General features: G+C 38.1%; 1 protein-coding gene across 1 annotated transcript in view; it reads right to left on the bottom strand.

Moving 5' to 3' along the window:
- The window catches only part of ARHGAP42 (Rho GTPase activating protein 42), a 167,770-nt gene that overhangs the window by 35,519 nt on the left and 106,579 nt on the right, over positions 1–25,672 (bottom strand). Inside the window, exons 5-9 of the mRNA XM_050897048.1 lie at positions 21,633–21,734; positions 16,984–17,094; positions 9,768–9,872; positions 5,747–5,876; positions 1,655–1,755 (exon numbers count right to left, since the gene is read on the bottom strand). Of these exons, the coding sequence (XP_050753005.1) occupies positions 1,655–1,755; positions 5,747–5,876; positions 9,768–9,872; positions 16,984–17,094; positions 21,633–21,734 (549 nt within the window). The remainder of the gene's footprint in view (positions 1–1,654; positions 1,756–5,746; positions 5,877–9,767; positions 9,873–16,983; positions 17,095–21,632; positions 21,735–25,672) is intronic.

The raw sequence follows: 25,672 nt of genomic DNA, 5'->3' as shown, positions 1-25,672 counted from the left end.
GATCATCGAGTCTTACCTTAGGGAAAATACCTTAAGATCATCAACCTTTAATGTAGCACTGCCAAGTCCACCACTAAACCATGTCCCTAAGCACCATGTCTACACGTCTTCTAAATACCTCCAGGGATGGTGACTCCACCACTTCCCTGGGCAGCCTCTTCCAATGCTTGATAACCCTTTTGGTGAAGAAATTTTTCCTAATAGCCAATCCAAACCTCCCCTGGAGCAACTTGAGGCCATTTCCTCTCATCCTGTGGGGAACTACAGGCCAGTCTGCACCACCTTGATCCCTGGGAAGGTGATGAACTGAATAATCCTAGAAAGCATTTCCAAACATATTAAGGACAGAAAGGTGACTGGAAGTAGTCAGCATGGATTTAATGAAGGGGAAATCATGCAGGATCAGCTTGATAGCCCTCTACAATGTGATGGATGGCTCAGTGGATGATGGAAGAACAAAGGATATTGTTTATCTCAACTTTAGCCAGGCTTTTGACACTACGTCGTACTACAGTAGGACGTTTCCTACTACATCCTCATAGACAAACTGGTGAAGTACAGGCGAAATAAATGGATGGTGAGGGTGGACTTGAAAACTGGCTGAACTGCTGAGCTCACAGCAGAAGTCCAGCTGCAGCCAGTCACTAGTGGTATGTCCAAGGGGTCAACACTGAGGCCAGCACTGTTTAGGATGAATAGGAATAACCCCAGGCACCAGGACAGGCCGGGGCTGACAGGATGGAAAGCAGCTTGGCAGAAAAGGACCTGCAGTTCCTGGTGGGCAACAAGTTGACCATGAGCCAGCAATGTGCCCTTGCAGCAAAGAAGGCCAACAGCCTCCTGGGCTGCATCAGGCAGAGCGCTGCCAGCAGGTCAAGGGAGGTGATCCTCACCCTCTGTTCAGCACTGGTGAGACACATCTGGAGTGCTGTGTCCAGTGCTGGGCTACCCAGCACAAGAGAGACAGTGACGTACTAGAGCAAGTCCAGCTAAGGGCTACCAAGGTGATTAAGGACTTGGAGCATCTGTCATATGAGAGGCTGAGAGAGCTGGGACTGTTCAGCCTGGAGAACGGGGATCATGTCAGTGATTTATCTATAAGTACCTGATGGGAAAGAGCAAAGAAGACTGAGTCAGATTCTTCTCAGTGGTGCCCAGTGAAAGACCACAAGGCAATGGCCGCAAACTGAAATACAGGTAATTCCATTTGAACTTAAGAAAAAGCTTTTTTACGGTGGTCAAATGCTGAAACAGGTTGCCCACAGAGGTTGCGGGGTCTCCATCCTTGGAGATATCTAAAATCTGACTGGACACAGGCCTTGCTAATCTGCTCTGGTCGACCCTGCATTGGGATTAAACTAAATGATCTCCAGAGCTCCCTTCCAAACCTCATCCAGTCTATGATTCTGTGCAAATGTGATTGATTTCCTATGCATTTGGAACCACCACATTAGAGAAGTTATTTAATATGTGGTTTATATACATTTTAAAAGAAATATTTTTATTTAAATATTTTTCTATGCTATATAAGACATGCACTGCTTCATGTATGAAAACAGCCTTCTGCTTTGTTCACCACATTTTTTTTCTTTTAACAGTTCCTGAATACTTAAGATAAAAGATGGAATATACAGTTCATATATGCGCAACTCACCACTTTTCCACCAGATTTTGTTTCAGCTATACTCATTGTAAATGTTTTTGTTCCTTTATCGTAAGTGCAGTAATGTTTTATCCATGTAAATCCAAGAGGTCCTAGATTAAAGAGAGACAGTATTAAAAACAATTATTTTGGCATTTTATCACTATTTTAGTTGGAGTTAGATACAATAGAGAAATGAAACAACAGCATCCACATGTAGCCTACAAAATCAAAAACTCCTGTAATTTTTTAATTTGTACATGTTGTTCAGGTATAATTTTCAAATATTGCAGCTTGATAAGGTTGCCCAACAAAGTTCCAGCAGACTGATTTTCTTTGGCAACTGGATGGGTACCAGCATTTTACTAGGGTAAACAGGCAGGAGACAGGCAAGACCCTGAGGATTTTTCTGCCTAGGAAATATAGTTGAAGATTTTATCAACCCAAGTGAAGCACAAGGATTCAGTATTACATCCGTTCTCTGAGGGAAACCTTGAAGTCTGGTATGAGATCCACAAAATTGGACAAAGTCATGAAGTCAGAGTGCATTTCCCTGTACTTTCAGAGTTCTTGTCAAAGGTAACAAATGCTTTTGGTAGTATCATAGCAGGGCTATTCTTCTACCTGTTACTTTAAGGGAGTGGGTAAAATGGCATTGGCTCAGAGATAGATTTAATCTTATGTAGTTGAACACTGATGGGTGATTTCACTATGTGAAAGGAAAGGAAGGAAAGGAACAGTGCACTCTAAAACAACAGTGGTTTAGAGATGAGGGATAAAATGCTGGGTGGCAGAGGTGGCACCTTCAGCAAGAAACATTGGCCTTTTATGCCTTGGAAAGGGTCCTGCTGGGGAAGAGATGGCTGTAACAGTGGCGCACAACTGACCATGTCCACGAACTGACAATTGCACACACTCACAATACCAAAGTATAATGTACTTAGAGATTCACTAGTCTTCGACTGAGATAGCCATACACAGAATCTACAGCAATCCCCAAGTAAGTGGATGTATGCCTTATCCTGGAGAGGTCACACCACACGACTACTTAATCCTACTGCAAAGTATAGGATGTCTGATGCAGATGTTTTCACTCCTGGATTACCCAGAGCTTTGCTCAGGCATTGCTGTGAACCTTTAGCAAATCTAAACACAAAACCCTCTGGAGCTTAAGCTCGATGGTATTTTAAACTTCGTCCGCTAACCTAGCTTAGATACAGGTATTCATTAATGTGTTCTTTGCTGTGAGGACATGGAGTAAATCCTCCCACCATTTCCATAATTCTCTCTACATCCTAGAAGTACAGCTAAGATCTCCCACAATTCTGGAAAAAAATATGTTTACTGTAGCACAGAGAACAAGAAAAGCTCCCGGATTCTTACACATACATCTGGAGGGGTGGTGCACTGCGCAGGACAGGATAATTCAGGTTTTTGCAGTGTGACTGCTCCCCCTTGGGCCAGAACATTATAGCTATAACTGCACTGGTTAATAAACAGTGCTGGCAGCATTCACAGTGACTCGGTAACACACAGTCAATAGGTAACTTGGAAAAAACATCTTGATTTTTGAGGATAGGAAATTTATCATAGAGGGTGGGATATTCTGTGCAAGCTTGTCTCAGTGGCAGAGTACAGCCCCATTTATTTTACTAGCATTGACACAGCTTCTGGGTACTCAGCTGGAGAGACCAAACAGAATGGCTGTGTGAAGAGGTACCAAGAAGGAAAGGCATTTCTTTCCTCTTGAACAGCATTATGCTTCAGAGCCTGGCATTCAAACATGGCCCCTCTCTGCAGAGCCATCACAAATGTAGGTGCCAAAGCAAAATAATATATATATAATGCAGTACTGTAACTACTGTGTAAATTCAGAATAGGAAAGGACTAGATGATACTTTCAACCCACATGTGATTTTCCGCTTCATTTCAATGGGAGTTACTCATGGGAAAAAATGTGACATTGATTTTTTCAAAGTACAGTATATCTGGACCTTTTAATTCTTTATAAAATGAAAGAGCTCTGAGTTAAAAAAAAAAAAAAGTCTTTTAAGGGTTTTGTGTTTGTTTTTTTTAAAATGTAAACAGTTAAATAAAAATGGAAGGTGTTAAAAACAAACCTAGTAGTTTTGCTACAGATACAATGGCTTTGCCTTCTAAATGTAGCCTTCCACAAAGGTGGTGCATATACCAGAGATTGCATGAGTCATGTAAGTCATATGTCTGGCAATCCAGAAACATAGATGTGGACGTTTACAGGGTCTGTTATGCCAACTCGGAGAAAGTTCTCCCATTGCCTGTGTTTTGCAGGAAAGTAATGTCAGGAATTGAAAAGTCAACTGGTTACCCATCCTCAGAAGTTAGCTGTTCTGTTCCTATATTTTAACTTATTTTCACTTAGCAAAACAAAACCTAGAATTATTCTAAATCAATTTTTCCTCTGATGGCATTTCATTAACTCTTCTGGCATATATAAGAAGGATGAGCACTCTCAAAGCAATTTTAGATGAGTTTAGAATTCAGCTGTTTTTCATTAAAAAATTGTAGCCAGACACCTATATCGTAACTTTAATACTGTTACTCATGACTGTCCATCTGAATGAAAACAATTTATGGCCTACTGCCATTTTTTTCCAAAAAAACATATTTACCACCACGCATATCAGTAATAAATACATACAGGATTTACTCTCAAGAACAGCAAACATTTAACACAGTTGCCCATAATTTGACAAGAGCCTATGGGATGATGGTTGTAGGAAAGTAAGCCTGCATGACAAGGAAATATACAACTACTACCTTCCCCACTGACACAGAGATTACAGACCTTGTTACTCTTACTCCAGAATAAACTAATGAACAAATTTCTTTTCAGTAAGAGGATGTCAAGTTGGCCTCTCACTATTTAATGAAGCACAGCATGTGCCCAATGCTTCACTCCTTTTCTCCCTCCCCCATTAGCAAGGCTAAGTGTAATTTCCACTTAACACTGGTTTCTTTTATCATTAATTACTCAATTAAAACATAGAGGGTCTTCTTAAAGCTTCCAGTGCTACTGAGAGTAGAAGTGGCTGAGGTTAACTATGATAAGCATTGAGGTTTCTGTCTTTTAGCTCACATACGGAATAAAGATTAATTTCATGATGTTATTTGGAAAATCAATTATCTATAACTCCATGTAGTCTCTTCAGTTATCATCTAAAAGGGGAGCAGTGAAGAAGATATTCTCAAAACTTAGGTCAAACGGGGTCAAGTCTGACATGGGAATTCTATATCCAGATGCCTTCTATTTATTTTTAGATTGAGAAATCAGGTGCAAGGTTGTATTTAATAATTTTTGCATGAACGTCAAACTTGCACAAGCATGTACACACTATCTCAAAACTCTACTATATACTCTTCTAGTGTCAGGCTGATTCCACAGCAAATGGAAAAATGAATAAATACATAAATCTGGGCACCCCATGTCTCAGTATTTTACTGAGGGTTTTGCATGATCCTGCCTAACACAGCTAGTTTGGCTTGGTTTTCTATACCAGTTAGAATGTAAAACAGTGGCAGCTGATACTTCAGGTGACATATAGTTTTGAATTCTCTCATTTGACTTTTCACATATTTCCTGGTTCTGTTTTCATTCATAACATGATGTATTGCTAGGCTCTTCCAAGTAGTTTCAGACACTTACGACAACTTTAGTTCTATTCCTTCATTTAGTTCATCAGTTCATTATCATATCTAATGAAGTGAATAAAACATAGGTATAGCTTTGCAGCTATTTTGAAGCTGACAGTGACCCAGTCAGCCACTGGGGTGGCCAGTAGCAAGGATCTACCCACAAGGACCCACGGGGCAGGAGTTGAGTTGCTTACAAGTGTTTTGATCACCATTCCATCTGACTGTAGCTACTCTGAGTGCTTTTTGAAAAGTAAAAACAGTTATTTTTCTTTTGAACCTCTCAATCATTTGGAAAGCAACCACAGCAGAAGTCTGCAGCCATTAAAACACAGAGCTGTTGTGTTGTCCTGCTAACTAAACCATTTTCTCGTCCTTGCATTTGTTGCTGTGCCTTTCAAATCAAATTAAAAGGTACTCTGTTTTACTCACGTTTCTCCTGCACATAGAGATAGCCTTCCATTGTCCATTGACTTGGTGGTCTGTAATCCTGGTTGGCTGATTTCATTCTTTGCATGAGTCTCTCCACTTCCTGCCTAGTGCTTTCAAAGTTATTCCGGGTCTAATACCCAGAAAAGGAAACAAACAAAAACCCACATTATCTCATGCAAGTACTAAAACAACAACAAAGAACTAATTACTAATAATGCCAAGGAGACTGTATTGGAGACCAACAGAAGCATTTGCCAGAGACAAAAAGGGAAAAAAAAAGCAATAAAGAATAATACTCTTCATTGCTCTAGAAGCCTAGGAATAACATAGGAACGAAGAACTCAACTTAAGCACACAAGTGTAAAGGAAACAGTTGAGAACAGTAACATTCCTCTTTCTGCAGGTCACTAACCTCAGAAAGGAGGTCATTTCATATCTTTAGGTATGCTTACACAGTATTTTGCAGACAGATGCAGGCTTTCTCTCTATGTAATCTAGGATACACAGACAGAAGCCAGGCTAAACTAGAAGCTGCTGATAGGATAGCCCCAAACCTGAAGTAGTAAGTCCCACTGAACCACTTGAAGTACAGTACAGAAAAAACTAGTTTGGGTTAATGCCAGGCTAATGTCTCTAGACAGCTGCAGTCTCTCCACACGTGGAAGAGACAAATGTACTGTGTATCCGTATCTGCAGTAATACCACAGTTGCTGATACTCAGAATAGTTAGGTTACTGGCACTGTCATGAACATTTTTTGATAGGACTATGCAAACACCACAGTTAAGTATAACATAAATATGCTAGGTAAGAAACAGGTCACAAGTGGCAGAACTGTGCCAAAAGCATGGAAGTACTGTGTCTGTCCTAAATATCACGTGTGTAACCAGGCATCTCGCCAAGCAAACTATTAGGTACAAAGGTGGGCTATTCATATTTGCTAATATCTATATGCATGTAAATAGACATTTTCTCCTATTGAATTCAGTGAGGCCAGGGTTTCCATCCACACACCTAGCACGGTATAGTAGAGGAGAATTATTATGAGGTGCCAGAGATTTGATAGGTTGCTATTAATATATCAGATGTTGAACACTTTGTTCCTACAGGTAATAGAAAAGAATAAAGATTTTCGTAATGTTTCTGCAAAGTCATCTTATGGACTCTAATCCTGACTAGTCAGAAAGATAATCTCAGGGCTTTATACACTGGTGAATACTTTCCCCTTTTTGTGGGCCATTCATGGAGCTGCACAGTAGTATAATAATACATGCGTTAAATCTCCTTCTTGAAGAGAAACATTATTATTAGAGAGGGAGGTAAAATTCTTCTCTGAACTTTTCAGATTATATCCTTAGAGTGAAGTATCAGTTCAGATCAAACTTAACAGAGGTCATTTTGAGACCTTCAAGAGGGACATGCCACTGAAGCGAGGAATGTACCCTTTTTGAGAGCTTATCTCTGTTTGTCTATTAAGTCTTTAATTATTACTTTTAAGCAGCCAGGACTTTGAATCAAATTATAGAAAACAAAGCCAAATGGACATACAAAGTATGCCACTGGCCAGCTGAAACAGTGAAAGTGACAACAGGTCATGTTAGGACATGGTGACCTGTTAAGAGCTGTCGGTCTGCCTCTGCTCTGCTACTCCTACGGCTGTTACTGGTCCTGCTCTAACCTGTAGGACAATTTTAAGAACAAAAACAGCAGTTCAGATCAACTGTTCTACAAGACCTTAACACACAATGCAATGGAGAGGAGTAGTTTTGACAGCTACAACAGACAGGCTGAACACATTTTTCCCTGAACACTGTCCTCAGTTTGTCTTTCCCTACATAAATTATTTCATCTCAATCTGAGGTTGGGTGATGCTCTGAGTGACAAGTCAGTAGATGGCCCAGCTGGCAAAAGGAAGCTGTGGATCTAGATCTGGAGCCAGAATTCAAACTTCTCTGTAACAGCAGTGAATGATGTACTGTATCCCACTATATCTTCATGTATATGTTTCTCTGATGTATAAATATAATAAAAAATAATATCATAATACATTGTTCCTTCTGCCTAACTTTACATCTTCCTCTACCTCTGTAGTCTATTTACAACTTCAAGTTGTACTTATACAATATTTAAGAAGAGATTAAGTTTAACTAGTTCTTAATTAACATTGAAATTGAAAAAATCCTTTAATAATTCTGTTTCTATAGATATGCACATAGAAGATACTAACATATTCTGACTTACAATGCCAGTTTTGATCTGTGCTGTAGGCTCATGCTCCTCTCAGAACCTGCCATATTAAAGTAAATAAATCTCTGGACTGAAGCACATTTTTCACCCTTTCACTGAAACTGTGCTGTGCAACAACAGTGACCTCTTGTGCTTTTATCTGAAAGCGTCTTAGTAGCAAACCGAAAGTAGCAAATACATAATTTGAAAAGACAAGGGCCTGAGATGCTCTACAGACAGAGAACATTTGCATTTCGATCCAAAAGGAAAAGGTTAATCATCTGGGAGGTTTTGCCTTATTTCCCCAAGCAGTGTTTTAAATGGGATCTATACCTACATATGAACAACAGACATAAAAGGGGAGGGGGCTATGGAGGTGTGCTACATGTTTAATTGCAGCAAAACCTGGAAGAGTGCAGTACTCCTAAGAAAGCAGATCTACATTAACAGTGCTAAGGCAATGCCATCTTCCAACTTTGAGCCAACATATGTCTCTCTAATAGCAATATGCTACAGGGAAAATGTCAGTGTTTTATTTTCCAGTAACCCACAAGGAATAGCAGTTGAGCACAGTAAGGTGCTCTTGTTCTCCCAGACCTGTTTCATATTCCCTAAGTTCAGTGGCCAAGGCACTATCCACAAAAGCTGATGTCAGATCTTCTAAACTGTTGTAGCTTCTTTGACTCTAGTGGAGCTACAAAAATTTCTGTTGGGCGAGTATGTTTTCTTGAAAGAATTAAATGGAAAAGAAATGGAGTCACCCCAAAGATACAGCATTTGGAGCAAATGATAGAATGATGGAATTCCTTCACTTTTTTTTTTTTAATTTGTTCTGTACTTTGACATTACTTGTCATGAAAAATGTAGGGCTGGCCCAATATTAACATGTTGAACTTCACGTTTTGCCTTAAAAGCAAAAAGTGGTTCTAATGCAAACTGGGCGTTAAGATGTTTTGCATCTACTTATTGTATGTCCTTGGAAGTGTAACATCTGAGTTACACAGTGAAATAAATATACACTTGTATACAGCAGTTATGATGGGTGGAAAAGTATGTTGATTAAACGCATTTTTGTTATTTCTGAAAGCTATGGAATTTTTGGGCACAGTTAATCTTGTATGGCTCTTACTACGTAACTCAGACCAATCTACAGCAAAAGATCCATCTGCTCAGTTGAGAGTAATTCTCTACGCAAATAACAGACCCTTTTTTCCAGTGGAACTTAATGCTCGTGAGAGCTGCTCACCATGGAGGAAGGCCTCACCAGTTCTTTGATGCTCCAGAGAACAGCCAGAGAATGGCTTCCCGAGTATGCTTTATATACATTGGGAAGCTAGTAGACAGCAGGACAAGCTTTTTGTGGCAATCTGTGATTTTAAAGAAACAAACTGCATCATTCTATACCAGGTGGAACATTTTTGGGACGTCCACTTACTCCAGAAGACAGGCCCCACTCTCAAGAAAGCATTTACACATGTTTAAACCTATCTGGACTGCTGTGTTTTCTAATCAAAACTTGGCTGCTGTCCTGCTTTTCTGGCTCTCACTCCCAAAATTTTGACCTGGAAATCACAAATTAACTATCTGAAGATTAATTTTTCTGAAGTTGTTTGTTGATAGGGATTTTAATTACATTAACCTTACCAAAAATAACTTTTACTTATTCATATATTAATTTGATTTCAGCTTACTAAAACATTGCAAGATTTAGAGTTCCAATAAAGTGCTACAAGTCTGCTTTAATATCCTAAAATTAAATTAGCAAACAAAATGGTGTAAATACAAATCATCCTTACATTCTGCAAATTGAACTGCAGTTGCTGCTTGTATGGTGCAAACTCCTGAGCCAGTTCATATCCTTCATGGTAAAATGTAAATAATCCTTGAAGAAATGCCAAGAGCTGAAAAGGTAAAATTAGGAAGTATTATATATTTTTAACACGTGCTCTTAATGCTATAGAACACAAAGATAACAGAACATGCACTAACTTATAAGGCATAGGTATTGTCTGAGATAGTAAAAAAATAGTTCTTAGCAACTGCTACGCACTTTTTCTATTCAGGTGAATATTAGAAAGCAAAAACTAAGGACAGTTGATTTTCTATTAGTTTTCAGCAGCAAAATATGGCAAACTATCAGCAAAAAACATTCTGTGTCTTAGCTCCTGGAACATTTTAAGCCTTCATTACTCGCAATAGCAAAGCTTTGCTGAGCAAGGAATCCATGGTCAGACCTTAAGAAAGAAAGGTGTTAAACAGGCTTTTGCGTCATGAAGTTGTCATTTCCATAATAATTTAATTCACTGTCCTAGTCATTTTATCCAGTATTTCAGCTGGAGTTTTTGATGGTGTGCATTTTCCAAGTTCATACTTTCAGAGTTCAAGGTATTTTTCTTCATAATATTTTTTCACTTTCTTCATAGTAATTGCTTGGGCTATGACCTATTTTCCACAAATGAGACTCTTGAAAGTATGTTTTGGACAGCTTAATACAACACAAGAAATCCAGACTATTTCTTCCTGCTCTATAACAAAATGCAAGCTCTATCTGGTATGTCTGTGACCGACTCCAACAGAACAGTTGAAGTCTGTACGTATCCAGCTGAAAATTCTTTTTAAAGTTTGCTTTAAAGTAATGTTTAAGTAGTAAAAAGTGCAACTAGATTTTAGCTGTTGAACTAATGTATTCCTACCACCTATTAGTTTTAAAAGCCTTCTAACTTATTCTGTTCTAAATTTTAAAAATGTTTTGACATTGCCGTAAGTCATCTTACCTGCTATTAAATAAGAAGTATTTTTTATTATGGACTGTTTTCTTTGTATATATAATTTAGCTTACAAAAAAAGTAAAGAAAACAACAAAAAAAAGAGATATTAACTTGCATGTACAATAACAAAAGCTATAACAAAAGGACAGATTTATCTTAGTGTATTACAGCCACTGAAAAGCTAATCATCTACGCTAAGTAACTGGCTGTCCAGGCTGCCTCCTAACTCAGTAAAAAACCACAGGTATTCAACAGCATAATTCTTTTTCCTGTTTCAGACTTCTCTCTCAGGACGGGATGAATGATCCAATGGAAACATTTATCTCTCTCCATCGACATTGAAGTAGCCTAGACTTAGGCAACAAAAATGCCATCATTCATATTTAATGCACTTTTCTTTGTGTTACCAGTACCATAGATTATCGTAAGTGAAACAGCTTAAAAATGTAGCTTTTACTGTGTTTATATTTTCTTTAAATTTACACTCAGCCCTGCTTGAAGAAATGTAGTTAAATTGTTCTGCTTCCCTCTTTCCTATTGCTCACTAAGAGACTGCTGTACTAAGGCAACACATATATTTCAAGGGAATAGCTAAAATAATATTTTGCAATTTTAGAGCCCCATCCATTCCAGCATTGCAAGACATTCCACACCCTTTAATGAGTAAACTTCCACAGCTTGACAGATGAGAGATCAAGGATGCAGCACTCCGGGCAGAGGAGCTAACATGATGACTTGCTGCTACCAGACCGAAGTCTTGCTCTCCCCTTCCCATTCCTCCTCTCTTTCCCCATTCAGTTTTGTCACGCATCCCACACATCCTTGAGCCAGCTCTGGCATCACTGAGCCCTTCAGTGAGCATCTCTGCCTCGGGAAGCCTGCTGTTTTGCTGCATTAGTAAGTTAGACCAGTTCGAGGTTAATAGACCATCAGTGCTGGCACAAATAGAAGCATGAAGGCATGGCTGGGAGAAGGACTTTGCCCTTGGTTTTTACTGGTATCGCAGCATCACATGAAACCCTAGTCTCAGGCAGAGGTGGTGAAAGCCCATGGCTGCCCAGTAAGTTCGTCATGGAGCCTGAAGAATTGAGAAGATCCTTGGGCATAAAAGCCACTTTTTGTGGGGCTTCTACAATGGGTGTGAATTCCTGAACCGCATTCCACCACCAAACAAACAACGAAGGCAAGACAGTCAAGTGAAGGGCTCCACAGCTTGTGTAAATTGTCTCAGCTTTACATGATCATCTGTCCAGCTGAAATCATGATCTCAGTTAAGGACCTGGCCCTGAAAGTCTCTTACTGGTTATTCAAGGGTTTGAGGAAGGTCCAAATACAACAATTTATCTTAAAAAACTCCAATTAAGAGTTCTATAATTTTAAGTTTTATAATGTAATTCTAGAAAGAATTACATAAAAGAAAAGAAAAAAACCCTACTCTTCCTTTTTTATGAATAAAGTATAAAGTAAGTAAATTATAACTAAGGCTCTGCTCTGCCTCCAGCTGTGCAAAGCCCATGCCCACAGTCTAGATCCAGTGACTCATGAGCGTCCCCAACTGCAGCTCCTTCAGATACAGCAGCATAACTACTGCTGTTCTTACTCTGACTTGGTTCAGTCAAAAGGACATGCATTAACTTAACCCGTAAGTAGGAGCCTGCTGTTAAACCCACCCCTTTCAGCTAAAGAAGCACTGCAGGAATAATATGAGTGCTCAGCAAAACTGCAGCCACACCAGAACGTGAGAACACATCAAAATTACAATAAAAGAACTAGTGGGAGAAAGTTTCAGTATATCAGCTTATGCCTGAATTTTAAAGATCAGTTTAAAGGGTATTTCAGGAGAATGTACTATAAACTGTTTAAATTTCAGCTTCAATACTTGAAGAAAACCATCTTCCACCATACAAAATGCTTTTATGGAGTACACGGAGAAATACTGAGGAGGAAAATATTTAAACACAAGATGGCAGCAAAGCTGAATTTATCAGAAAGCAAAAAAATAGCAGGAAAAAAACCCTGAGAAAAATCTGAATGCATTTCAGTTAAAGTACTCCTCAGGTATTCTGGCAGTCGTGCATTGCAGAGGATCTGGCCTTGAGCTTCTCTCGGTCAAATACTCTCTGAGCACTTAGAAAAACAGGAATAAAAGTAAAAATATGCTTATTTCACGCAAGTCCTAGACCAGCTTATTCAAGTTCTGTGTTGAAACAACTCACAATAAGGATGGTATTTGCTTCTATGTTCGTGTCACTAGTGGTGGGAGAACAGGGATCAGAAAATGCCCTGTACCCAATGGGCCTGTGCTGTTAAGGCATTTTCATAACCACTTCCATCAGGACAGGTACAGCCATAGCATTGCATGGAAGAGATCTAAAACCCAAGGACTTTTGCCCTAGGCTTATGCTCACAGTGGAGTTGTCTTGTTGCTGGTGTTAGAAGTGGCACTGCTGTTTAAGGCAGGCTCATAATTTTAAAGTGATTTATATTAAATAATAAAGAAAAGAAAACCAGCCTTTTTTCCTTTCAAAAAAAGATTTTCAGAATGTATTTTGAGGCAGTCTTCACATGTAAAGAGGTGATTTGTTTCACTGAACATCACATACAATGCCTGATGTGTTCATATCAACAATTTTTCATTTCAACAAGTGCCTTATAGTTACCTCACTCTGCGTATCTAATCAGTCACATCAATAAAGAGCAAGGTCTAAACTCCGTAATACAATGCTACTCACTACCCCAGCGCTGCGAGGATTTCAACACAGAACCTGAAACAAAATCCAACTATTTCTTGAGACTTTATTTATTTTTATGTAGAGCTGGTGACCTCAAGACTGCCTGGTCATTTCATTCTCACAGGAAGATGACTGTACTTAGGTTTCGGATAGGAGAGGAATTTAACCTTTGGCCTGCAGCACATCAGCCAGAAGTCCCTGTCTCCCTGGTTTCATTTTATTTAGAAGTAGATAGCACTTATTCATCAGATTAAAGTAAATGTAGTTAATAATGTAGAAAATCCAAGAAAGGGGAAATTGAGTTTAACGTCAGTGAAGTTTCATGGAACTGCATGCAATTACAGGCAGGGTTTGTTGGTTGCCTTTTTTTTTTTTAAATAAACAATTCTGGGCTTTTGTGACATTTAATGGACCACCTCTCACATTTCAGACAGTTTACTGCTTATGAACTCTGTGCCCTGATTTCTACAGGCCAAGGAAGTCCTGGCACCGCTGAGGGACAAAGTGGAGCTCTAGGAAGGCGTTTCTATTTCTCTTAACAAGCATAACATCCTCAGAAAGTGGCATTGGTTTGGACTAGCTTCTCTGGGCCCACAAGGGCAAAGCTAGGATGAGAGATACTGTCACTTACTTTGCTTTGTTGTTTAACTTGCTATAAAGTAAATTTTAACACTAACTTGTCCTTGAGCAAAAGTTTAAATTCATGATCTGTATGAAAAGCTTTAGGGTTTTTTTTTCCTTGGAAAAAGTCAAGATCTAGGAGGATCACAAATAGGCAGCTGTCAGTTACACTAGTACACATTAGTGACTCCTTCAAACAAGATGCAGAGAACAGCAGAGAAATCCAGGGCCTGAGGAGCAGCTGCAAAAGTCTACTCTAAATATTACAATCCTCTATTCAGAATATGAGTCATTAGCATTTTGTACCCTAAAACTCTCCTCCAGGAAAGAACATACTCCACTCTTACCAGCTTCCACTGTCCTACTGTCCTAGGTGTAACCCACCTGGCAATTTTTGCTAGGCTACTTCTCCCACTCTGGTTCCCAGACCATCCTTATTTTTTGGCATAAACAAACTGAAGATCTTGGAAGGAGCTCCAGCAGATCATTTGCTTTTCAAGTTCTATTCCCATGTCATGAACTTAACCTTCTTCCACATGGGCATCACAATTTCCTCCTTCACTGCACTAACAGCCTTTCTTTATTTTGTTAAACTCTCCTTCAAAGAGTCTATTAGTAACATGTCAGACTGAGAATTATATGGAGATGTGATACTGAGCTGATAAATCGGAGACATAAGCAGCACACGCACTAGAATGCCCCACAACCGGCAGAGCTCCAGAGGAAGAATGTCTATATAGACACACCACCAGGCATCTTCTAGCATCTGAACATCCATAGAGCACACAGAGGAAAACTAATAATATGGCAATTCTTTTGATATGTGATTTTAAAGTGTTAGGCTTTGGCCTTATCTACTTGCATGTAGGAGCACATGCTCATACTTCCAACATCACTTACATAAACTATGCATTTTTAGAAAGCCTATTTTGAAGACTTTTTTTTTCCTTTGTCTCATGGTATTGCTGATGTGTATTACAATTTACTTGGCATACTTTGCCTTATGGGTTTTAGTAAATGCTTTTATTCCCACATGTTGCATGCAACAAACTAGAAACAAAAAATTAAGAATTTTGAAGGTTCAAAATTTTATAACTGATGTTATAATTTAAGCTCCATTTATATTCAGATTAATTATAAAAAATTCACACCTGGAGCCAGAAGACACTGCCTGCAAGGGCTATCATTACCCAGTCACCAGAGTATTTCCCGTACCTTCCTCTGGAACATCAAGTAATGACCTGTGTGCAACAAACAGCATACCAGGCTAACAGGATGGCAACCGAACCACCCAAAAGTAAATTTTACCTACTGGATGTGTACACGTGGTGACAAAAATACCAAGGTCCACAAGACTGAGTTTACCAGTAACCTCCCCTGCTTGCTTGCTCAGTATCAGCACTGTTGAATTGATAAATCGCTCTTTCATTTTGGTAATTCATAGCTGCTGCTGTGATGGCTGACACAGTGTGGGGACAGCTCCTGGTCAAAAGGATAAAGCTCAGTATCTCCAGCTCAAATATATAAAATCAAACTTATTTTTCCCCCCTTTCTAGCACGTACGATGAAAGATGCCCTATTTTAACTATATTCAATTGCACAATAATATTTCCTGATGAACAGTCTTCTCAATACAGAAAGTTTCTGTTACTTTAAAGGAGCATAAAGTCTCCTATACCAGGGTCAGAGCTAGGTCAAGATTGCTAGATCTTTCCAGGATGTGAGAGTTTTGCAGAAGTAGACAGAGACACACACTCTGGATTAATCTGTGACAGGTAGAAAAATGTTCTTATTTAGGAATCCGAGCAAAGTTTTAGTCTCTAAGATTTGGCAGCTGTATGCCATAAAGATAGGATTTCTGTAAGTACTGCTTGCTGAATCCAGGTTCATTAGTTTGCATCAATGTCAAACATTCGCTATACAATACATTCTCATCTCATGGAAAGGAGGCATCTGAGAAGCTCTTCTTGGTGACACTGGGTGTTAGAGATGTAATTCAACCTGTTTCACAGTCAAGAGTGCTGCTTCGGTTAGTTACAAGGAAGCTGGAAGGTGGTGTGGAGAGAGAGAAAAAGTTATACTTGTCATGTTTCTCCTTCACAACCGATGCTCTGCTACGCTCAGTATGCTTAATGGGAAGGGATAGATGACATTGGAGGTTCTCTGTCAAGGGCTACAGGTACTAACTAGCTAAGGCAATTGGCAAGCTAGTCCTGTACAACATGAACAGTACTAATACTACTAATATGCCACAGAAATATGCTAGCACATCATATTGAAGCAGCTTTTGATACTGACCCAGAAGATAGTTAGGGGTGGGGGGGCGGAAATACAGTCCAGGAGAAAATCCCAGATCTAAATATGGACTTCAAAACACAACTTTATCCTCCTCTTTTATGGCGTGTCAACATATGCTTGCTTTTATGTGCAAAATAAACTAAAGACAAATGACTCCACCAACAAAAATCAAACTTACCTATCCTACAGAAAAACTAATTTTTCACTTTATTTCATGTATAACTCGGAAAAACATATGTGTACACTGCCTACATGGAATATTTAAAACCAAAAGCTGGCTCAAAATTTCAGCCATGAAACCATGGTATTAGGAAACATCCATTATGTGTTGCACAGACACAACATTACATGTTGTCCCATTAAAACGTTATGCACACTCCAAGACACCCGACATTTCACTTCACAGTAGATATGATACTCTTACATAATCCTTTAATAAACATGGAAAGTGCCCAAGCCAAGATCTTAATGTCTGTCTATATACAAACAACCTGCAATCACAATTTAAAAAGGGAGCAAAAAAATAGATATTTTAAATTCAATTTTCAGCTTTAAACGCATGCATTCTAAAGAAAATAAAACATAAAACTTACAGGTTCTACAAATTCAAATTTCTTTTTCTCTTGTACTTCTTGAATTTTAAAAACATATTCTAATGATGCTTCATAGAAGTTTTGATGTTCTCTGTCAATCTGTGTATCTGCCTAAAAGACAAAATGAAATACAGATAACATTAATTTACTCTAATGATTGCTTTAAAAACAATTTTGTCATTAACAAACAGATCTTCCATAAGATTATTTTACAAGCTTCATAGGGTTCCGTTTTCTTCCTGAAAATTAGAATACCTACTTAAAATAGCTAAACGCAAGTTTAAGAAGCTAACATTACACATTTTAGCCTCATGCCTTTTCCCCACTCCTTTTTGGTTTCTTCTTCCTTTTTGCACTTTAATATTCTAGTTTTTAGGAGAGCCTGGAGGGAAACAAAGAAAGGTGACAGCAGGAACTCTGTCCCTGGTATATGGCAGGTTTAGAAAAAGAAATAGAAGAGAGTAGGATAGGAATTAAGGAGGGACAAAAAGATAATTATTTCTATTGAAATGTTTGAGTATCACATGCACTGAAATCATATCTCTTTCTCAGCTTCAAATACTTTCCCAAGAAGGTATTTTCTTTAAATAGACTGTCTTTAACAATGACATCTTGCAACTTATTATTTCATACTATGAGTCACATGCTCTTGAAATATAAACATATTTAAGTCCTTAACCTCATAAATCAATTATTTTTCATGTTTTAATTTTCAAATGCCAGAACTACAAAGCAATACTTGTCAGAAGTGCCTGAATAATACCAGCCGACATAAAGATCCAGTACCAAAACAGTGTCTTCTGCCTAAACAGCTAAAGAATTAACTCTTATCAGCTGATAAAGAGTAATAGGCTCTAACAATTTAAACAAGCCATGGGAGAGGGACCTAACAGACAAGCAGTGTAGTACATGGATAATGCTTAAAGAAGAGATGCAGATTCTATTTTAATTCATCCTTCTTCGTAACAAATAATTTTCTCAAGCAAATCCCTTTTGGGCTGCATTAGTTAGGTTTTGGTCTTAGGTCAAAAAGAAATTTTATCAAGTATCAACAATATGAGTTAAGACCAGTTCAGCTCATTTGATGTCAGCCAGTTAAAATACAGCAGTATACTTCTGTATATTCTCTAGTTCAATTCTGGCATTAAAAATAACACATATGGGAAAACTGGAAAAGCTAGATGTTGTCTTCCCTTGACAGCAAACATTGAACCAGCAAACGTATCATAAAAGAGGTTTAGTACTTTTAACAGTACAAATGCAAGAAGTCAGTGTTTTCCTTTAGGCACGACTTGGTCATCAATAGCACCATATATAATTAACATTGCTTCTTTAGTCAAGGACATGCTACTATCGTGATTTGGCCGCACAGACTCTTAACAATATTGATCCACTTCCCTAGCACAGTGCTCTAACACTACTTCAAAGCATGGGCCTCAATGATATGTTTCAAATGATCCAGTACTAGCATTTCCTTCCCATGCCTATAAAAAACTAATCAGGAAATCAAGTACACAAACTAATATTATGAAGCAGAAATCAAGCACTCAAAATTCCAATAATCAAGTGCTTTACCACAGAATTAACTCTGCCATGTGCCATTCATATAGTGCGTTTGGCTACTGTTTTCCTTGACACTCTGTTAATAGTTTTATTTCACAAAAAATGTATCACAAAGGCAATGCTACATAGCTGAACAGAACCAGGTGCCACCACTTTGGGACATGATCCAGCAAGCTCTCGCTCACGCAAGTGCAGTCAATAAGCACTTGAGACAGACCTCAGCTCTCACATTTAATTGTAAGCAAATAATAGAATCTAGTTTTAGAAATGAGCTCTTTCAGGCTTTGACTCAGAAAAAGTATTTAAACACCTAATTAAATCCATCTCTATTCTGAACAGCATTTAAGCAGATTGTAGTTGTAATGATATTTACAACAACCAAGTGCCATCTCAAATATGGATGGGTTCCTAAATTAAGGTCATAATCACTAGTGTACAGGGACTAAATCATAATTTCCAAAATATATCTTCTGTAGAAGCTTATGAATTTGTTTGAACACCGAGGATTCAGATTTGTAAGAACCACTTTGAAAGTGATTTTAAAGTTTCAAAAGCTGAAAGGATTTTCACTTTTTTCTATGACTTCAAACTGCACGTAAAAAATAAAAAGATTTGATGGATATGATTTTGAGTCTCTACTTGTATGACACCTAGTTATAGTGAGTAATATTTTCACTGATGTAGGATATCACTAAAATGTATACCAGAACTTCACATAAGCTTGGAGACTGAAGCCTTTGCTCTATATTTATGCCCGATTCCGGAACAGATTTCAGGGAAATAAAATCAGGGGTTTATTAACTTTTTCACATCACTCAATTCTGACTGTTTTCTGCTCCCCTGTGGACTTCCGTAGGCAGTGAAAAGACAGTATTATGAAGTTTCTTTTTGATGCTAAAGGGAAAAAAGTCTAGTCATCTCTGTAAACAGCATAAGCAGTCTTGCAGGCTCTTAAAATATCCAACACATTTCAATTAGATGAATATATGCAAACCACTCTCTACAGAATATGCTCAGACCATCAAACTTTAGATGCCTAATTAAGGTGCTCTCAATTGCACTCAAGTGAGAAATGTAAAATAGCCCAATACAGTATGAGAACCACTCCTTGCTCATCCCAGTACTCTTTAGCCCATGTAACATGATGAGGTACCAAGAAACCTCAACAATTCACAGAAACAGCAGGTTAAAAAAGAAGAGTTATTTTTCAGTGTGACAGTAGCAGTCAAAAAATGGTATTCCCATCTCACTAAATGCATGACGTCAGCTTGAGGCAAGGACTTCCCTTCACTTGCATTGAGCACTAAAGCCCCAGCCGCCAGCACCGCTTGGTTCTTTGCTCGTGCCCTGGCTCTGCTGTGGGCTGCTCCATCGAACTCTGTCCTGGACGTATGGGCTATAAATGGGGCTCACCCAAACCGCTCTGGATGTGAGTCAACAGCTATCACTTGGATTTCGGGCCAGGAACTGGTGCTTGGCCTCCTTTTATTTACGATATAGATACAGGCCAAAAGACTCCCCAGTTAACATTTTTAGTACTGATTTGCTATTGTACTTTCTACTTATGGTGGATCTATGTTGCTGATTCAGTACACCTACAGCCGCACAAAACTGGGGAAGACAGAAATGACAAGTTATGCTCTAGATGCTTCACAACTGGGGCATCCAGAAAAGCAAAAAACCTCAGCCTCAGTTACAAGATTTTTAAATCCAGAGATGTCACTTAAGGACATAGTGGAAAAATTTATTCTGGTTTTCCATTAGTTTATATACTTGAGCCAAATCCATTGTTATTCTACCACAGTTTATTAGATTCACAGTTGTTACTTTTCACTTCAGTTGCTGTTTTTAGACTGTAATTATTCTCATGTCTCAAGAGTAAAATATTTTATTTTATTTATTTTAGTTTATTTCTATTATAGAGTAAATTGGTGCTTAAGTTCACTTTTCCACATTTTGATAAGAAATTAATTTTTTTTTTCCTCAGCTGGTGCTTAGCCTCTAACAGAACTGCTTCTTCCTCAATACACAGGATATTTAGGAAAAGTGAAAGCTGTACATATAAAACTTTGACACACAAGTGGAACAATTAACGAATCCTACATAACTAATGTCTTATCTAGGCTGATTATTATATAGACAGCAATGGCAATTCAGGAGTATAAACATTATTACAAATTTTGAATTGCTAAGCCTTATTTAATTTGAATTATAGTATTATTGGTAAACATGAAAAAAAAATCCTACGATTTGTGACTGAGTGATGGTCACATCTTCTGTGAAAACTCCATCTGCAAACTAACCCCCATGATTTAAGAGTCACCGTGACAAGAGTAATCCCATCAAAATAATTTTTAACTACCTTTGGCACAAATCCCAAAGTGTCATTGATATCAAATTTCTGGTTTTGCCTCAAAGACAAATCATAATTATTTCTACCAGCATACTGAAAAGCCCTGGAATCTTCTTGTTAAACTAGAAGTCTTCATGGTTTGTTTTTTTTTAACAGAAAAGAATTAGCCATACAGACTCTTCAAAGCTGAAGCTGTGGATACAATTTCAGGACATGATGCTGCAATCTCAGAATAAGGTGAAAAAGAGGAACAAAGAAGCATAAAAAAGCATCATTAAAGTGATCTCATTTCAATCTCCCAGATTAAAATTTATGTGAAACAGAAGCATAATTTCATTGAGTAATAAATTAAATAGCAAAAAAAGAATTATTTATATGTGAATTATTTATATGTGAATTATTTATATGTGTGAAATACTCCACATATACCTTATAAAAGTCACATTTTTACTGTAGTAATATGATTCTGTTGTTGCCACCAACAAACATTAGCTGTACTTGAAGTACACAAAGTTGGACATGTACAACATTGCCTTATTAAAATACTTAACTCTTATTAGGGTCATATTAATCCCACTCAAGAATTTATATTCACAATAAGCGTGTGAATCACCATGCAAGAAATCACCAAAATTTCACATGAACAAAATACAGCATGTCTTGAAGAGAACCAGTTTGTTATCATGATCTCTATGCAAATGTGAAACTGGGTAAGAGTGTGTTTAGTGCTTACATCTTGCAAATGAGATTCTTTCTTCTTTGCTGATAAATTTAAGTGCTTCTCTAGGATGGAATAATATTTCTCGCTTTCCTTGTCAAACTTCTTCTTCCCATCCTGAAAAACAAAACATTGCCAAGTAAAATATTTGACTAAATATCACAGCTAACTTAAATTAAAACAAAGAAGAGGTGCCAAAATATGCCTGGTTATAAAGCCATTTTTGTTGGTTCCGACGTTTTTAGGGTTTATTTCTGAATTGGGCTTGAAGATACTAGGAGGACTGATTCAATTATTAAATGCAATATTAAGCAGGATTTTTCTCATAAATAATAAACCTATACAACAGACTCACATAGTTTCCCATAATAAATATACATGAGGTTTTATGTAGGTGGTATCTTGCTAAGCAGACATTTAATGCAAAGTAATCTTTCCCAAGTTTTATAAATGTACCTACCTGTCACACTGTCTTTGCTCAATAAAAACATTGTGGAAGAGGTAGGTGAGTATAACAAATTTGATGATGATATAGGCCTATCCTTTGCATTTAAGACTAATATGCTTATTTTCCACCCACACTCTTAAAGTATGAGGATGATGGAAAAGCACACACATGGTTGCAAAAGGAAACTGGTCCAAAAGTCTGTTTCCAATAATGTTTTGATGTGTCTGAATATTTAAGCTTGTCTCATTTAAAAGAGTTATTCTGCCTTTTTCCTTTCCTACTCCTCTTAAGTTTTTCCCATCATGTGCAGACAATCTTCACATTTCTACCGTAAGACTACTTTAATACATGATAATACAGAAGAAAGCTACCACTATGAGTAAATTAAGAAACATCTTATTTTCTGTAATCTAATTTAGAATTTATACTTCAAAATCTTTTAAATCAGCTATTCTGAAATTTAAATCTGAAATTTAAGAAAAAGACAGCTTTCTTAAAAGCTTTTCCGTCTTTCAAGAAGTGCTAAATTTCAGGAAATAGGAGAAGGAATTAAAGTAAATATCCCATCAGGGTATTATTAATGAAAAAATATAATTTTTAATTATAAAATGATATATCCTCTAATTAAGAGCAACTCTCTGCCAGGGACTTTTATAATCTTAGGTAAGTCCTAATGATTCTTTCTAATGATTAACAAGGTGAATATTTTGAGAAAACAAAGAAAACTCAAGACAACCAGTCCTACTTACACATGTGCAAAAGCTATTAATGGTGGAAAAACTAATTACTGGACATAATGCAATAACATCAGGTCATCTTCAGAACTGTAGTGATTCTCTTCCTGACCCCTTTTCTCCCTAGAAATTGTTATATACAAAACCAACTAACTAGCCTGCATTGTAGCACCATCCTGTTTTGCTTTGCCATATCATGGGAAAGTCAGGTCAGTCAGAGAAATAAGAAATAGAAGGAAGAATTTAATGCCATGAATGAAAACTTATCAACCAGCTGTAATAACAAACCACTTACTGATTAGTTCCAGTGACTAAAGTTCACAATGGTAATTATACTAGATTATAAAGCACATCATACTTTCTATCCTGCAAAAAGTTAAAATATATTTAGTATGAAAAATATGCCCAATTTAATGTTCTCATTACCTCACAATAGAAATATGTCCAAAAGACATCATAAGGAAAAGAAGGCACTTGACCCAACAAAATATTAACTACAGAAAAATTCCCAATGCCTTCCATATTTATTTGCAGCTATGCAGATATGAGGGGAAAAAAGGCAAAAAGGAAAAAAGAAAAAATAAAAGCTTGTATTTTGCCTAGCAAGGGAAAAGAAGCTATATGAATTATCTTCCAAAATCTTTCCCAAACACATTCTTAAAAGAAAGAGAGAAGGCAGAAGGCAGGACTTGCCAAATGACCGACTAGCCAAGAATCAACTTTTGTGGGACTCAAATCACAGGTCGGTTCCACAGCCACAGTTTTACTGGGGAATACTCAAGTGCCAGGTCTTTATGATCAAGCAAGAGCAACCTGAGTATCTCAGCATCTCCTTCAGTCACAAACAGAAATTCAGTTCAGTTGATCACACACCACAGATATGTATCTTTTGAATAAAAGGTGCAGATAGTTGCATACTGTCTTATCTTCTGAGACAATGATGTTAAGGTGCTAGGCTAAAAAAAATGAATGGGATTGTTTTAAAATCCAAGCGACACAGGTGGTAAAGTCACCATCTTGAGGAAACCCCCAAGTCAAGGGCAAACTCAACTGATGCAATGAAAAATGCAAAGAGAAATACTTTTTTTTTTCCCCCCATGTCACAGAGTTGGGAGAGGAGTCTGCCGGATCACAACATTGAAGCCTTTGGTCACAAGCTGCCAGAGTTCAGTGGTGGATACCCTGTCCAGGAGACGATCTACTTCAGAAGGTAACTTGCCTTTGACAATGAGGCCTGGGTGCAGATGACATATGCTGCACATCTGGGCTTGATGTTGTGTTTGCCTTCGCTGCCTCAGAGGCTGGACTGAAGGAATGAAACGTGGAGCCACGGGCAAAGCTCCTGCAGGATTACCTGTGTCAGACTGGGAATCACCCAGCCCAGCTGGGTCAGCACCAATTCCTTCCCTAATGGATTTATGACACGAGCAGTAGGTATTCCTCTTGCCTCGTGAACTATTTGTCTCAGAATCAAGCTGATATACAGGTAGTGGATGATCCGAAGTCTAGTCAGCCACTTGAGCTCACATGAACATATCCTTTATTAACAAGAGCTGGAAAAGAGTCTGAAGTCTAAGCTGCTTGGTGAGGATCAAAGAGAAAGGTGAGAAAATGGGACTTGGCCATCTGAAATAGCTCCTCCTCTTTCATACAGCACGTCAAATGCACGTCAATGCCAAGAGGGATCCATTTACACATCTAATGTGGTTCCCAATGCACCAGATCCAGCCGCTTATATTTTGTGCTAACAGCTACAACAAAACCTATGAATTATATATCACATTATCTATCCTCTTTATATGTAAAAAGGAAAGCACAGACAGTAAATGATCACATCTAAACAGATACAAGTCCCTCAAGAACAACAACAAAAAATAATTCAAATAAACTAATTGTGGTTGTAAGGCATCTTGTATCTCATGTGAAGCTTCACGAAGATCTCCCTGACACTATCTGTGAGGACACGCAGAATTTGAAGGCTCTCTTGGTCTTCTGCCAGCACTGCTGTCCCCCTCCCAGACTGCACCTCTCTGCTGTAACAGATCCGCTCAACCACTACCTTCACAGCAGAGACATTTTCTTTCACTAAAGAGAAAACTAACAATTTGGAGCTTCCTTGATACCAGGACAACTTCTGGCCCAAGTGCAGTGTTTCCAGGGACAGTACATCCTATTAACTTCTTCATTTTTTTCCAGATTTTAACACAACAAAATTTCTCCCTTCAAACCTAGAAGCAGACAAAGTAAGGAGAATAAACAGAAGTAGACTGAGAATAAAGATCACTTGGCAGTTTTGACGGCATTAGTGTCTTTACTCGGTGATACTTCTGGGAATAAGGCTGCAGTGCCAGCAGGACAGTGTTTCTGGCACTGTACTAATCACTCAGACATGCTTCTGGGAAAAGTCTAAAAAATACTGGCCCCAACAGGTGAGTGAGTTCCCTTTGCTTGAAAGGTCCTCTGCTATGCCAGTAAAAACCACATATTTGAATGTACTGAAGCCTCTGAAAACTATTTACTTCATAAAAATTAACAAAAAAAGATACACTCAGAAGCAGGTGATTCATTTTCTGGAAGAGAAGAAACACTTCAGTTTATGCCAAGATAACTCTCACCTCGCACACTCAGCCGGTGACTCACAGCACATAGGCGCATCCTAAGTGGAGTCACAGGCTTACCTCATTCCAGCTTTGGCCTTTTCTTCTGCAACCCTCAAAACACTCTCTTATACACAGCTGCTGCCCAAATTAATCATCTGAATCCTGGCCCCAGCAATCTGTGCCCATGAGACTAAGAATCCTGCTTTTCCACATGCCAGGAGGTTTACAAAGAAAGTTTCCACATGAAACTATCTCCTCAAAGCTTAGGAGACA

The sequence above is a fragment of the Gymnogyps californianus genome, chromosome 1, assembly GCF_018139145.2.
Source record: "Gymnogyps californianus isolate 813 chromosome 1, ASM1813914v2, whole genome shotgun sequence".
NCBI classification, from domain to species: domain Eukaryota; kingdom Metazoa; phylum Chordata; class Aves; order Accipitriformes; family Cathartidae; genus Gymnogyps; species Gymnogyps californianus.
The sequence above is the reverse complement of the archived record's forward strand: the minus strand, read 5'-3'. Positions and strand labels throughout refer to the sequence as shown.